The 13,496-nt window shown below is 41.9% G+C and overlaps 1 protein-coding gene across 1 annotated transcript; it reads right to left on the minus strand.

Moving 5' to 3' along the window:
- Nucleotides 1-214: 214 nt before the first annotated feature.
- On the minus strand, nucleotides 215-9,025 carry ANKRD1 (ankyrin repeat domain 1). Its single transcript, XM_087766078.1, has 9 exons — nucleotides 8,884-9,025; nucleotides 7,087-7,266; nucleotides 5,104-5,241; nucleotides 4,906-5,013; nucleotides 4,145-4,243; nucleotides 2,931-3,029; nucleotides 2,688-2,786; nucleotides 2,422-2,520; nucleotides 215-1,152 (listed from the first exon to the last, which is right to left on the minus strand). The coding sequence occupies exons 1-9, from the start codon at nucleotides 8,977-8,979 to the stop codon at nucleotides 1,042-1,044; spliced, it is 1,029 nt and encodes a 342-aa protein (XP_087622204.1). The 5' UTR covers nucleotides 8,980-9,025; the 3' UTR covers nucleotides 215-1,041.
- Between the last annotated feature and the right edge of the window lie 4,471 nt (nucleotides 9,026-13,496).

Consider the following 13,496-nt stretch of genomic DNA (forward strand, 5'->3'; position numbering starts at 1 on the left):
CTGCTTTTGTATATGTGTTTCCATTTAACAAAATAAGTAAGAGACGGCGTTTATCTAACAGTGGCAGGGAGGTAGCTCAAGGGCTAGCTGCTCTAGGCAGCTGAGACTTTTTTTGAGTTTTAAGAATTTTACAGAGGCCAAGATGTGAACTTGCTTTAAAGAGAGACAGAATTACCCTGTGCATGCTCACCACTCCATAGTCCACTCCAGCAAATAAAAAGAACCACTCTGTTTGTTTAATCTGAAATAGATCAGTACAAAATGTACAGAAAAAGCAGTACAAATTTACAAATATACAGAATCTCTTTTCGCATTCTTCAATCATCAGACTTCATAGTAGTCTAGCTTAAAAAAATTCACATTCCTGATACCGTCTCCTCTCACCTTCATAACATTGCACCTGCATCCCACAGTCCAAACAGTTACGTGATGGTTGGAGCTCTGTCCTTGAGTTCTTTATTGACCACAATTGCCAAACCCTGTGTAAACCCCACTACTCAACTGCTTCTTTAAATCCACTTGGCACCTCAGTACACCTTCTTCCATTGGTCTTCCACATATCACCGCTCATTTAACATATTGTTTTAATAGTGCGAATTTGGCAGAGACAAAGCAACAGTTGCAAGTATTTGCTATTTAGAGCTACTGGAAGGCTTGAGGGAAGTTGCTGATGTGGTTGGAAATACTACCATTTAAGACAAACGGATTTATGTTGCTAGCAAAGATTGCATTAGGATGTAAAGCTCTATAAAAAAAAAAAAGCTACAATAATATTGAGAATCATTAAAAATTACTTTTTAAATAAATAAATAATAAATAGTAATAAATAAAGCCATTTTAGAACCAGTGGAATTTTAACACTCAACCTGCCTTTTAAAATAATTTCTTCGCATGTTTGTTTTGCAGTTTTCAGTGAAGGTACCTCAAACAATCCAGTACCATAAATATTTTCAATAAAAATACTATGTTCGTGGCTATTTTCCTCCAGGTTTATATGAAGCATTTAAAAGCAGCAAAAAGAGAGCGGTCTGGTTTCTCTCGTCACAACTTGCCTAGATGGACGCTCTTATAGGAATTGTCTTTCAGGCTGTTGAATATCTCTTTGGTGCCATTCTGCCACTGAAGAACAAGATCCATAGGGGTTTTTCCTTGCTGGTTAAAAAAAGCAGAGGAAACAAGATTTAATTTCAGCCAGTGATGGCCGAGTCCTTCTTTCTTCCCTGAATATCTGTGCGGTGTGTCTGCCTGATGTGAGACCCCTCTGCACACACGAGGCCAGACGAACTCTCGCCTCCCTGAGGTCTGAGTCCTTTTGCTCTACAGATCTAGTCCCAGCCCTGTTCAGACTTGCGATGAAATCTCCCTGTGTTTCAGTGGGTCTAAGCCATGTTAGCAAATACCGTGACTAGCAGAGCATGCAGGTGTTTCTTTTGATCTAGTTTAAACTGATTAGAAATACATTTAGATGAAACCTCAATAAGCCACTCTTCTATTTAATGGAGAATTCAGATAAGAGTTTGTACTGGTTTAATTAGGTTATGAACCACATCTAAATTAAACAGGAGCAACTTTTGTGTGCAGACAAAGCCCGAGAGAGCAAGTCTTTGGCCTTTGGGGCTGTGCCTTTCATCGTTTTCGTACCCTGATGAGGAATAATGCCCGGAGCGGGCCTGCTTTGGAGAGCGTGGGCAGAGAGGAGGGAGTGCAAAGTGCTGCAGTGACTGGATTCTTCCTTGCCCCCTTAAGTTTTGGTTGATTGCCAATCAAAAACATTGACTAGCATTGGTAAAACTCACTGTTCATCCCACTGCTGCTTGGTTTGGGGGAAAGGGGGCTGTGATGTGCTGTTTTAACAAGTGGTCGCAGAGCTCTGGCAATGCATCTGCTGGTGCTGCGGTGGCTATGAGCAAAGTCAGGTGTGGGGCTTCTTAAACAGAAGCTCTGCTGAGCCACAAGGGTTTGTTGCCCAATGGTCAGGTTAACAGCCAGTTATCCAGATGTAGTTCTTGGGCTCGCCATCGGCTGTGGGCTTAACAGAAAGGAGATTTCTCTGACAAGCTAAGATCTTTGTTGCCTCAACGGTAGTTGAAGCCCAGGAGTTGTGCAGAGAGCAAGTGTCTGTACATTATATCTTTTCAATATATGATATGTGTAATTAAAATAAATCACAGAAAGATGTGATGTTGTTTTAAGGTGCAGCTGATGGGTTCTGGTTTTAGAAGAGGTACTGGTTTTTCCTCTTCTCCCTGATCTCCCCCAAGTTATACTTTCCTTGTGTCAGCACTGCTTTAATTAACTCTGAAGTGATCTAATTAAGTCTGTTCACAATAGTCTCTTCTGGCCTTGAAACCTGTGAAACTGCTCTGAAGGCAAACTTATTTTAAAGCATTTTGAATTACTGCATTTTTTGCTATTACTTACACAGTTCTTTATAGTTAGATCCGCTCCATACAGAATCAGAAGCCTGACCATTTTGTAGCGGTTCAGCCTCACAGCATCATGCATCGGTGTGTCTCCTTCCTAGAGAGGCAGGAGACATGGACCACAGTGTCAGTCCTGCCGGTCCAGCGCTGTGGTCCAGCCCCAACCACGTAGCCAGGGATTTTTACAGGCAAGCGGAACTATCGAGGCAGACAGCAGCTTGATGCTACCTGATAGCTGACAGGTAAGAAGCTGTTGGTGCTTACTCTGTCTCTGGCATTGAGATCTGCTTCACAGGCGATGAGGTGCTCCCCGCAGTCGTACTGACCGGTTCTCACAGCCACGTGCAAAGGGGTGCTGAGCAGCTGAGAGGTGGGAGGAGAAAGCAGTCAGTGGCATGCAACAGGTAAAGACCGCTTCAAGAACGGCCGCCAAAAATGATGTACTTGGAGTAAGGGTCAGCTTTTCACCTCCAATTTAAAAAGCTGTGGAGTCCCAGCAGCACATACCTTGTCTCTTGCATTTCTGTTTATCCCTTTGTCCAGTAAGAATTTCAGAACATCCAGGTTCCCACCCCGGCACGCCCAGTGCAGGGCTGTAGATTCAAGCTACAGCAGGAAAAAAGAATGGAAAGTAATTTAATTCATCATCATATTTAAAAAAAAAAAATTTTGTGATCAAATTTCTAAATTAATCCAAAATATTTTTCATGCAATTTAACCTAAAGCACTTCACCATGATCACCGAGTTGTTTCTAGTAACAGCTTTTCTTATTTTGCCCTAATTTCTTTAGTACTGCAAGTTTCTCACTCTTCACACTTGCTGCATATTGCTCTTAAAGACAGAGATCTTGGCAACGCTGCTGTGAGAGAGGATGTTTTGTGCATTTGGTGAACTTAGAAGTCATCTTTAGACAGCCAGGTATGATTTTTCTGGCTGGTATGCGCTAGTTAGTATATTTTTATTTGATGCCTTTTGGGTTCTAAAATGCATAGAAAATGAAGCTCAAGGGAAAGAATAGTTCTCTTTTTAAAAAAAAGCCCAAACTTCTGCAGGTCCACAAAGTGAATTGGAACCCTTCTGCCCTACAAGATTCAGTTTCTCTGCACTCCGCTCTGCCAGGAGGGGTGGAACGTCCCTTGAAAGTCTGGCCCTGCCTGTTGTTCCTCCTGTCTCTTACACTCTCCACGAGCACTGCTGGGTTAAGCAAGGGGGAGCAAGGCTGGCTGGTTCCAGCTGTTTAGCAAAGGGGCAAAGAGCTGGGAGCGGAGAAGCAAAAAAACAGCTGCAGAAGCCATTGATACTCAGCTGCCCTCCTGGCCAGCGTTCCGGAGGAGCAGGGGTCTCTCCCAAGCGCAGCCTTGAAATCCTGGTGGAGAATGTATGCGTTGCCCTGAGCCCTGGATACGTGCGTGGGACGGTGGTATCTCCACCACCTGCTAGCGGGCTGAAGTGGTAGCCTGACCTCAGCTCTCTTACCCTACGTTAGGCTTTGCTGTTTGTGGCAGTCTACCGGCCAACGTGTTCCTCCGCTTCCTGTGTTTTCCAGCAACCACTTTGGCAAAGGGAGGGAGACACCCCCTCCTGATCCTCTTCTCAACAGTGTTATTTTAAGGATAAACTTACAAGACACTGTAAGGCCTTTTAATGCTCCTCTTCTATAAGAAGCACTTCTGCACTTATAAAACGAGCAGCTGAAGGAAGTGTAAGTTGATGTGCATACCATGTCTTTCTGTTCAAGCCGGGCTCCAGCTTCCACCAACTTTTTCACCACCTCTAGATGTCCTTCAGAGCATGCCCTGTGCAATGCGGTGCGTTTGTACTGGCAATTAAAACAGTGCAAAGTCAGATATTAAATATGGCACAAAGAGATATCTTTAAATCTTTTCTCACCGCCTCCCTAGGATAATGGCAAATACATACTTTATGCTGATTCATTTTCAAGAGCTAATACTTTTGAGACCTGAAATCTGCAAAATTTTAATAGCATCCTGATAGCTAAGAGCTGCCTACCCAGCATTTTAAAGGGTGTGAGAAATATCTGCAGTATGGCATTCAAATTTAAACTGATGCCTGTTGAGTTCCCCCATCCAGCATGCTACACTGCGTTTTGCAAATGCAGCTTATACATTATGGAGCAGGAGGGCAGGCAGCATCACTTTGTCATTCTGCAGACAAATTTCTTGCCTGTTCATCTGTAGTGTTGGAAGACCACCTGCTACAGACAATCAGGGTCTCCTGGGCACCAACAGCTTTCTTTTAAATATAAAGATTCTTTTGAGGTAATATTACTTCAAAGCATCCCAATAGCCCCGTTATCACTAGAAAACTCGATATACCAAACTTCCAGCATTTACTTACTTCCCCCCACCCTTTTTTCTCCTCGAAAGTGTGGAAGCTACAAAATCTATTGGTAAAAGTTGCTTTTGCTCTGTAATAATCTCTCTTCTATAGCAGGCCTTGCAGTAAAAAGGAAGATTGTACCTCATCGCAGACATTTGGATCCCCTTTGTCTGACAGGTATTTTTCAATTACTGGCAACTTATTCTCCAATGCAGCTCTAAAGAATGTGGGTATATCCACTGGTCCTGTCTGAAGGAAAGAAATATACAGGGCGTAAATGCATGTGGCACAAAACCTCATCGCTGCTTTCCCAGAAGTAGGTGCTTTGAAATAACTTACAATAACTTCTGGTTCGGGTTCCTTTAAAACAGGAGCTTTTACTTTCTTGCATTTTTTCTTCTTCTTCAGCTGAATAATTTTTTCAAGATCCTCCAAGTTTTCAAGTTTTGACCTCTCCTCTAATTTCTTCTTCTTCAGCTGAAACAAATCAGGGAAGCCCATAAGTTGAGCTGAGTGTGACCACCTCTCCCTTTCAGAGTGGCAGGACAGCGTGTACTACTATTCAACTGAATTCAGTTAAGACTGGATGAACTTTGAAATAAGTTGTCTTTTTTTTTACAGCTACAGCTAATTGGCCATCAGAATAAGTTACTAAGTGTGTGAGAAATTCTATATCATTTATAGTTTTTCATACACCATTGGACCTCTTCCTAAATGCTGCTTCAGCCATATGTTGTGGGATAGATAGCATAAATTTTTGGTCTGTGTTGGGCCAGGAGTCAGAGCAGCACTGTCTTTCCTTCTGGCCCAACAACTTAAGAAACCACGTGTGCAGCTTATGAGGGGTGGGAAGCCCCCGCAGTTTTAACTGACTTCCACCACGTGTTTTGCCTTCAACCACTTTCATAATGCAGCCCCTGATTTATTGTAACTTAATCCTCTTTGATGAAAAATATACCCTTAAGTGAAAAGCAAGGTTTATACCAATTTTAGCATTTCAGTCAGTAAATGTTACATTTTGGTAAACTACAAAGAATGTCCCCAGTATCCTTGGAAGGGCAGTTCAATAAATGTTTAAGGCTTCTTCCAGCTTGTTCGTAAAAAGAATCCCTGCATGAAGTCAGTATGGGGCACTGCTAACATCAAGGGCAAATGTGTTGCCTGATCTGAGGGCCAAGATCTCAGGTACCATGAGGTGTCCTTGACTTCAGAAGGGGGATTCACAAACAAGGGGTAACTCAGGCTGAATACAGGTGATAGGTTCTGTCCCATGGTATCATTAAGGGTAAATATATTGGTGAGACCCTTTCATATGGTATATATTTTTTTCATCTGAATTCTTACTCTAGTTATTTCCACCTCTTCTTTTTATTGTTCTCTGCATTTAAGGTTTGATCTGTAGATCATTGACTTAATGGAAAACAATTATGTTGGCTGAGTGGGCTGTGGATCAACTAGAAATCCAAAAAGTTCTTAAGACCTTGTCGTGGTTTTGGGCAGAGGAACTCAAAAACCTCTGTAGCAAGTAAAGATCTCCCTGTCGAAGGTGAAGGTCAATAGTGTTTATTTTAATATTTCTGAGGTTCACTTCCCCACCCTTGTTTTTTCAGAACAGTCTTATGCCCCCTGCTACTTAAACTTTTCCATTCCCAAATTATTTTACATTTTTAGGCCAGTTGGTTGCTTATTCACCAAAGAATTTAATATGTTACAGCTACTGTATTCAGGGAGAGGGGGGAGGGGGATGCATCAGTTCTTAGGGATATAGGGAGAATTGTCATGCTCCAGGAATACAAAATGGTACTTTTCTGTAGACCAGTATCACTTTCATTTGTAACTGTTTTTTCCCAAATGTGCTAGTAAGCATAACACAGTGTTTTCATAAAAGAATATTTTCATGGTAGATAAGGCTTCTGGCTTCAGAAATGCACTCTTGCCTCTTTCTTGGGTTAGTTATTTTTGGTGGCAGCCATTAGGTGTGCAAGCTGAAGGTGCCTTGCTGGCTATGTTTGTTCCCCCCTTACGGACAGCCAGCAGCCCGTAGGGAGGGAGCCCCCAGGGTTTCAGTCAGACATTGTAGGGGGAGTTTGGGGTTCTGCTTCACGGTGTTACTGCCTGCATCCATAGGCTACAGGAGTCAGCAGATCTCCATGGCCTTCAATGGACTTTAGACCAACCTCCATCGGTAGCGATCTATGTCCCAAGGGTTTATCTAGCTCACTATGCACGTATTTCTAACTTAGAGAGAGGCAAAACTTCAAGGGCTGCAGCAGAAGTGCACACAGGATGATAAAAAGCCAAGCACAAAACCCAAGAGCTTACCTCTGCTTCTCGTTTTTTCTCCTTCTCATAAGCCAGATCACCTCGGGTCAGCGAGTGTTCAGCGATTGTCTTTAGGTCCTCCTGCTTCTCTAATCTTACAGCAGCTTCATACTCTCCATTTTTGAAGTCCTCAGGGAGGAAGCTGCCAGTCTCTTTATCGTCAGCTTTCTTCCCAGTCACCTGTAAAAGCAAATGTGGTATAATATAAGCAGCAGTTTCATGACTGCAGTAGCCACCCCCTGGGAACATGGATTACCTAGAGGCTAATTGCATGTCACCCTGTCCTGCTCTAGGAGTGTGTGACAGACAGAGTGCAGACCTCATTCAGCCTGTGCCTGGATTAACTGTGTGTGTGAATGGCTAGAGCAATCCCGCTTGCAGGCAGATCTCCCGCATCCACACAGCAACCCCTTCTTGGCATCTTCAGAGCTTGGGTCAAGACCAATGAGGCCAACTCGCAGTCTAACTCCCTGCTTGGCTGGGGCCGGGGTGCTGCTGTACTGACAAAAGCCAGTGAGTTGGGAAGAGCATCTTTTTTGTTTGTGGGTTTGTTGTTTGTTCACTGCCAGCATGTCTCAGAGCCTTCAGAAGGCTGTAAAAGGCTGTGGTGAAAAGAGCCACCCCAACCAGCCACCAGCACCCTGTGAGTGTTGAGCAGGGGAACTGAGCAGGTAGAGTGGGAGGAGAGGCTTTCTCCCTTGGGACCTTACAGTTTTATTGAAACACATCCAATGCAGTTAAATCGGGTTGCTGAGTAATTTCAAGGCTGGTTTTACCCATTGCTGTCAGTACCAGAGTCCCCATTTATAGCACTTAGCAAAACAGCAGAAGGTAGTTCCTGCGCAGAAGCTACATCATGCCGTGCAGCAGCACAGCTTTCAATAGCTTTTGGAAATACTTCTGATGACCAATTAAGTGTGTACAAAGAGACAACTTGTTAAACTTAGTAGAGGCTGTTGTGTATTTTGAGAGTGGTTCAGTAAATTCATATGTCCTAGACTGCCTTTCCATTCAATCACCTTCTAAAATTGTGTGTGTGTTATAGAGTTTAACACTAGAGAAACTGTCAGGGCCTTGCCAAAGAATTTAAGACAGCATTAACTAGTTAGGCTGTATGGCAGTTGCATCTTAAGATAGCCATCTGGGATAAAAAAAATAATTTTTCTATAATGTTCCAGTGTTTTACTGGATCATTGTTGTTTTCCCAGTTTATTGATCAAATCAGATATTATTAGTCTGAACCTTGCAGTGGAATGTCCCATTACTTGTGGTCTGGTTTAGGCATTATTTTTCAAAGGCTTGTTACACCACGAACAGTAAGAACTGTTAGTTTAGTATTAGAAAGTAATACTATTACTAAACTGTTAGTTTAGTATTTTCTAATACAATGTTGTCCCTGCACTGATACCTCCTCCCAGTCCCTTACGGGATTGGAATTACTCAGTGTGATCACAAACTTAATAGCTTCTAAAAAAAATAAAAATGAAAATCAAGGTCAAAGGAAAATATACAGCTAAATTCTGGTCAGTCTCTTCTTCCTGGTGAACTGTGTTCTGATGCAAAATCCAAACAGCTATGTAGTTATATCGGTGGTGAGTCCCCTTCCCAAAGAAAAGTTAAAGTGAGAATATAACAGGATAATATACAGTACATACAGGTTTTGCACTAAGAGCACAGTAGTGCTGGTAACCTGCCAAATCACCTCAGTGATCCACAAAGGCTGTGTCTCTCTGCCTGGTATAATGACAGTCTAGAAAGAAAAGTAATTATGAATAAATGAAAGAAGGTTGCACCTACCAGCTCTTCTACTTTCATCATCATCATCTTTGCCAGCGTTTGAAGGTTGTACTCCTGTATGACTGAAACTCCCAAGTGCTCAAGCCAGCTCTGCATGGACCACCACGCTAGCTTTGCTTATATATCTTTAGGAGAACTGTGCTTGAATGAGATAATCTTCCAACCTGGGAATCCAAGTATGCCCCTTGGGCTTGCCAGCTGAGAGGTAGGCTTGCGCTCATTCCAGACATGTTAACGAGCCAGATCTGGTGTCAAGGCAGGGAGGGGGGCGTCAGTTGGGCGAGGGAGAGTGAGCCTCACAGTCTAACCACACCGAGTATGTGAATCGGAATGAAATGTGAGCTCATCATTCCTTTGGCAATGACTGCATGGCTCAGCAATGCGAGTCATTCTGTGTTCCCAGTGCCCACTAGGACAGCTGTCTGTTGATATAGCATTATAACTTCATCTTCTTTTTTTAATTTTTTTTAAACTGACATTCAGATGACTGTGAGACACTGGCAAGGGTAAGTGGCTTATGTACAATACTTGTAGTAATATCTTCCTGATAAACGGATTATGTCCCCTTAAGTCTCAGAAAGCCATTTTTTTCATTGCTATTTATTCTTGGATGATAAACAGTTTTAGGGGAAAGGATTTTTCTCATCATGATGGTAGTCTTCTATATTTGTTGGAAGGAATTCTCTGAAGGGATTACTAAACCAGAATGATGTCTCTGGTGCTAAAAGGGCCTATGACATGATAAGTTACAATCAGTGTAAGATCTCAAAACAGCAAGCTTTGCATTTTTCTGGGACTTTGTCAGTGGTCATAAGCAGAATAATAAATTATGTCCTATTATGCTAAAAAAAAAAAATGAATACTGTTTTCTCAGGCAATATTTTCCTTTTGGATATGACAGAATAGGGGCACAGAAATGATTTGTTCATTTTTGGAGATAAGATGGGATACAGGAGGATATATACAGAGGATGTGTGTGTTTTGGGGAAAAGGGGTTATTGAGTCCTTTGGAAAAAATAAAGGGGCAAGCTTTTCTTGTGCCATGAATCAGAGTAGCCTGGAAGCAAGAGAATATGAACACCAGCAGAAGGCAATTTTATAAAAGGAAGATGCACTAATCTTTGCATTTAAAGAGTGTGGATGAATGCCAAGAAAAATCAGTTCTGTCATTCTCTGATGCTTGGAGCTCCTGTCTGGTGAGGAATAAGCCTGGCTGTAGGCACCCAGGTCACCTGGCTGAAATGAGTACAACTGCTCAGGTGCTTCAAGTACGACATGTACATAACTGCTTCACCAAATCAAGACCTAACTATCTTGGGTGTTGTTTATATCATTAGCATCATTAGCATGCTGCGTTCCTGACACTGACCTTTCAAGGTGTCTCTCCTCTGAACTATCTCCCAGTAATCTGAGCACATCCCAACTTGTCTTCTAGTGCCCATCATACCTATGCCCTCCCTTTCCCTGAAATGAAGCTGGACATCAGGTGGTTCCTTTACTACTCAGAATATATATGACATTAGAGGATGAGCCCCAGAACTAAAATAGAGTATGTGGCAGCAAGAGAACCTTTCAGAACATTTTTTTCCAAACCTAAGTACAGCCGGGCTATCATTCCCCCCAAGTGATATGTCCTGAATCACACTGCCAGGCTTTTTTTCACAGCAGTTTTGTACTCCTTCCATATGTCTCTATGATAAGAGGCAGTTTGGTTTGGCTTTTTCTTGTTTATAAATGTGCTGTAACAGCTTATCTCGGTCTGTTTTGTTCTGCGACGCTTATTTGGGAGATTGTCTTGAAATCCCCAGCCCTAACAGGATGGCTGCAAAGACTGCTTCTGGTTTAGTGGAAACAGATCACAGTGGAGACCTGATGTGGGAAGAGAAATGTAGGGGTTTGCTTTAACAAAAACTGTTTAAGAAGCTGTGAACTACCTCCAGCTCCAGTGTATTTGAAGCTTACTTTTTTTTTTTTCTTGCTTTCCTTTCTTTTTTAAACACCCTGATATATAAAACTGACTCAGCAAAACCTAAACTGGAAGGTTTAAGTGGATAGATCTTTCTCTGCAAATGGTACATAAATCCAGAGCCCGGAGTAGCTTTACAGTAAACCTCAGTGCTCCGAGGGGAAACACAAACCCACTTCTTACATCATGAGTGCTATCAAAAAACCCCAGCTGCATTCAATAATTATCTTTAAAACATCCCATCCCTGACAACTAAAAGAATACTAAAGAATAGAAAAGAATCTTCCTTGATTATCCTGAGTTTCTGTGTGAAAAGGGTGGCACACAGAAACCCACTTTAACCAAAGGCTGGAATCTAAATTAACCTAACGGTAAATGCTTTTAAGCTAAATGTCATGTAAACCAAGGTAACCCTACTGAAATAGTAGAAATGCACTGATTCATATCAGCTAAGACTCGGGCCGAATGCTTATCGCTATTGCTTAATATTGGAGGTGGAAGTAGTATAATGAGCTTGCAACCTTGTGCTGGACTGTAACCACTTAATCACCTTTCAACAAGTGATTTCTCGTTAAGGTGGTAATAGCAGATGGTCAGTGGGAGACGTGTAACAGGAATCTGAAAAACTCTTGCCACTCTGCTAAAGGATAAGGGCAGAGCAATGATCTGCAAGGTGTAAGGCAATTGGATATCATCACAAAAAAACTTCACAGAGAAAAACACAAAAGGGCAGTAGGCTCCACATGACAGAGAGAAAACTAACAGCACACCCTGTTCCCTGATAGCAAAAGAGAAGTTGTCTGAATAATGTAAAGAATTTTTGTAATTAATTTTTAAAGATGTTAATGGTAGAGTGAAAGCATTATGTGTGATACAGATGATATTGCCACCTCCTGTCAAGTGTATTACCATCATGTTTTCAATGCCGTCACTGCTGTACTTGGCTATCTTACATTTTCCAGCACTCTGCCCTTGGCTCTGTCCTTGCATCCGAAGATGTTGCCCTTTGGAATGCCATTGTGCCTGGCTGTCTCTGTCCGTCTCCCGCTGCTAAATAAGTAAAGGTATGAAAAAATCGGTTGCTGGGGAGTGGGTATGCACCTAAGAGGGTATTAATCCAGCAAACTATGTTCCATGTGTGTGCAATCAAGGATAAATTCATACCCAAGGTACATGTAAGAAGCAGTAACTCACAGCTTACTCCTGGGTTAGTGATCTGTCGGTGTGTAACGGCTTGTTTATTTCTCACTACGCGTGAGCATCCAGCATGCCTTACATAGATCCACACACAACAGAGCAGTAAATCATAGTATATTGCCAGAACTGTATTTGTTTCCTCCTCTTTTTCAGCTGTTTGTTTTCCATAAAATGCAGGAAACACTTCTGTTTGTCTAACGTATACTCTTTGATACTTATTGTCAAAAAGCAGTTTGGGTATGAGTTAACTATAGTATGCAAATTATACCACACGCGCTAACTCTTTCAACATAGTGAGATATATGTCTGTCTGCTTTTTCTAAAGTGATCAGGGAATTACTACATCATCTGTTTAAAACAACTTGGAGACTTCTTATCAATGTATAAAACTGCTAAAGAGAAACACATTGTCTCCTTAGGGGAAAAAAAAAAAAACAAAAACTATTTCACCTAGGAATATAAAGTTAGTTTTGAGTACAAAATTAGAATATGATAAATTATTAAATTAACAGAAGGATGCAGCTATAAATTCAATTTGTTCAGGTCGTTTGTTACCAAAGAAACAAAGAAGTCATAGTCTGGCGGGTTGCTGGTCTGGCCAGCACAGTCCTCTTGTGTCAAAACCCAAACCAGCAATGAGTCAATAGTTGCATCAATTACTGTAGGGCTTAAAAAAAAACCTCCTCAAGTGACGTTAGGGTTGGGGATTTCACATAATAAAAAAAAATACAGTGATTTCTATTTAAAATCAAGGGATTTGAATTTATCTGAGGCCTTGAGCTTTATCATGATGGCATTTGTATGACACGTGAATCTGGCTAATTCACCTTAATGGGTCTCAGTTAATAAGCAAGTGCAGCAAAACTCACCAGAAGGGCTGTTATCTGTGGTCAAATGGGTTTATCTACTGGCTACTTGGCCTTCACAGTCAGCAATATAGGTCAAGGTCCTGCTGCTCGAGCACACCTGTGCTGATGCTCTGTTCACGTAACCTCTGACTACATTTTTGTGTGGTCAAGGAAGTACAATATTCCCTCAGCTGTTGCAAAAAGGCTTTTCTGTATCAACATGGAGTTGTCTAAAAGGTTTCTGCCATTCATAAATACTCCAGAACAACTCCGAGTCAGTCAGGAAAGGAAAAGTGTTTAAACTAGGGAATTGCAGAACAAGTTCTTATCCTTACAGTGAAAGCATACTTGCAAATCCCGGTCACCTGAGTCATGATCCAACAGGTACTTACGCTGGCCAACTGCTCTGCAATAAAGCATAGCCAGTGCTTTTGGCTGGCAGCAAGGGAGAATTCAGCTTCACTCCAGAGAAGCTGTGACATTTTAAACTTTCCCGCAGTGTTTTATTTTGAATTTCACATTGTCTAACTTAAAACTGAATCTTGCTGTACCTTTGCCTGAAAGCTCGTAAGTACTCCCTCTTATCCCAATGCCTTTTTGGC

Source organism: Nipponia nippon, unplaced genomic scaffold (genome assembly GCF_047370975.1).
Source record: "Nipponia nippon isolate SJK-2023a ecotype South Korea unplaced genomic scaffold, ASM4737097v1 scaffold_3, whole genome shotgun sequence".
In the NCBI taxonomy this organism is placed as follows: Eukaryota; Metazoa; Chordata; class Aves; order Pelecaniformes; family Threskiornithidae; genus Nipponia; species Nipponia nippon.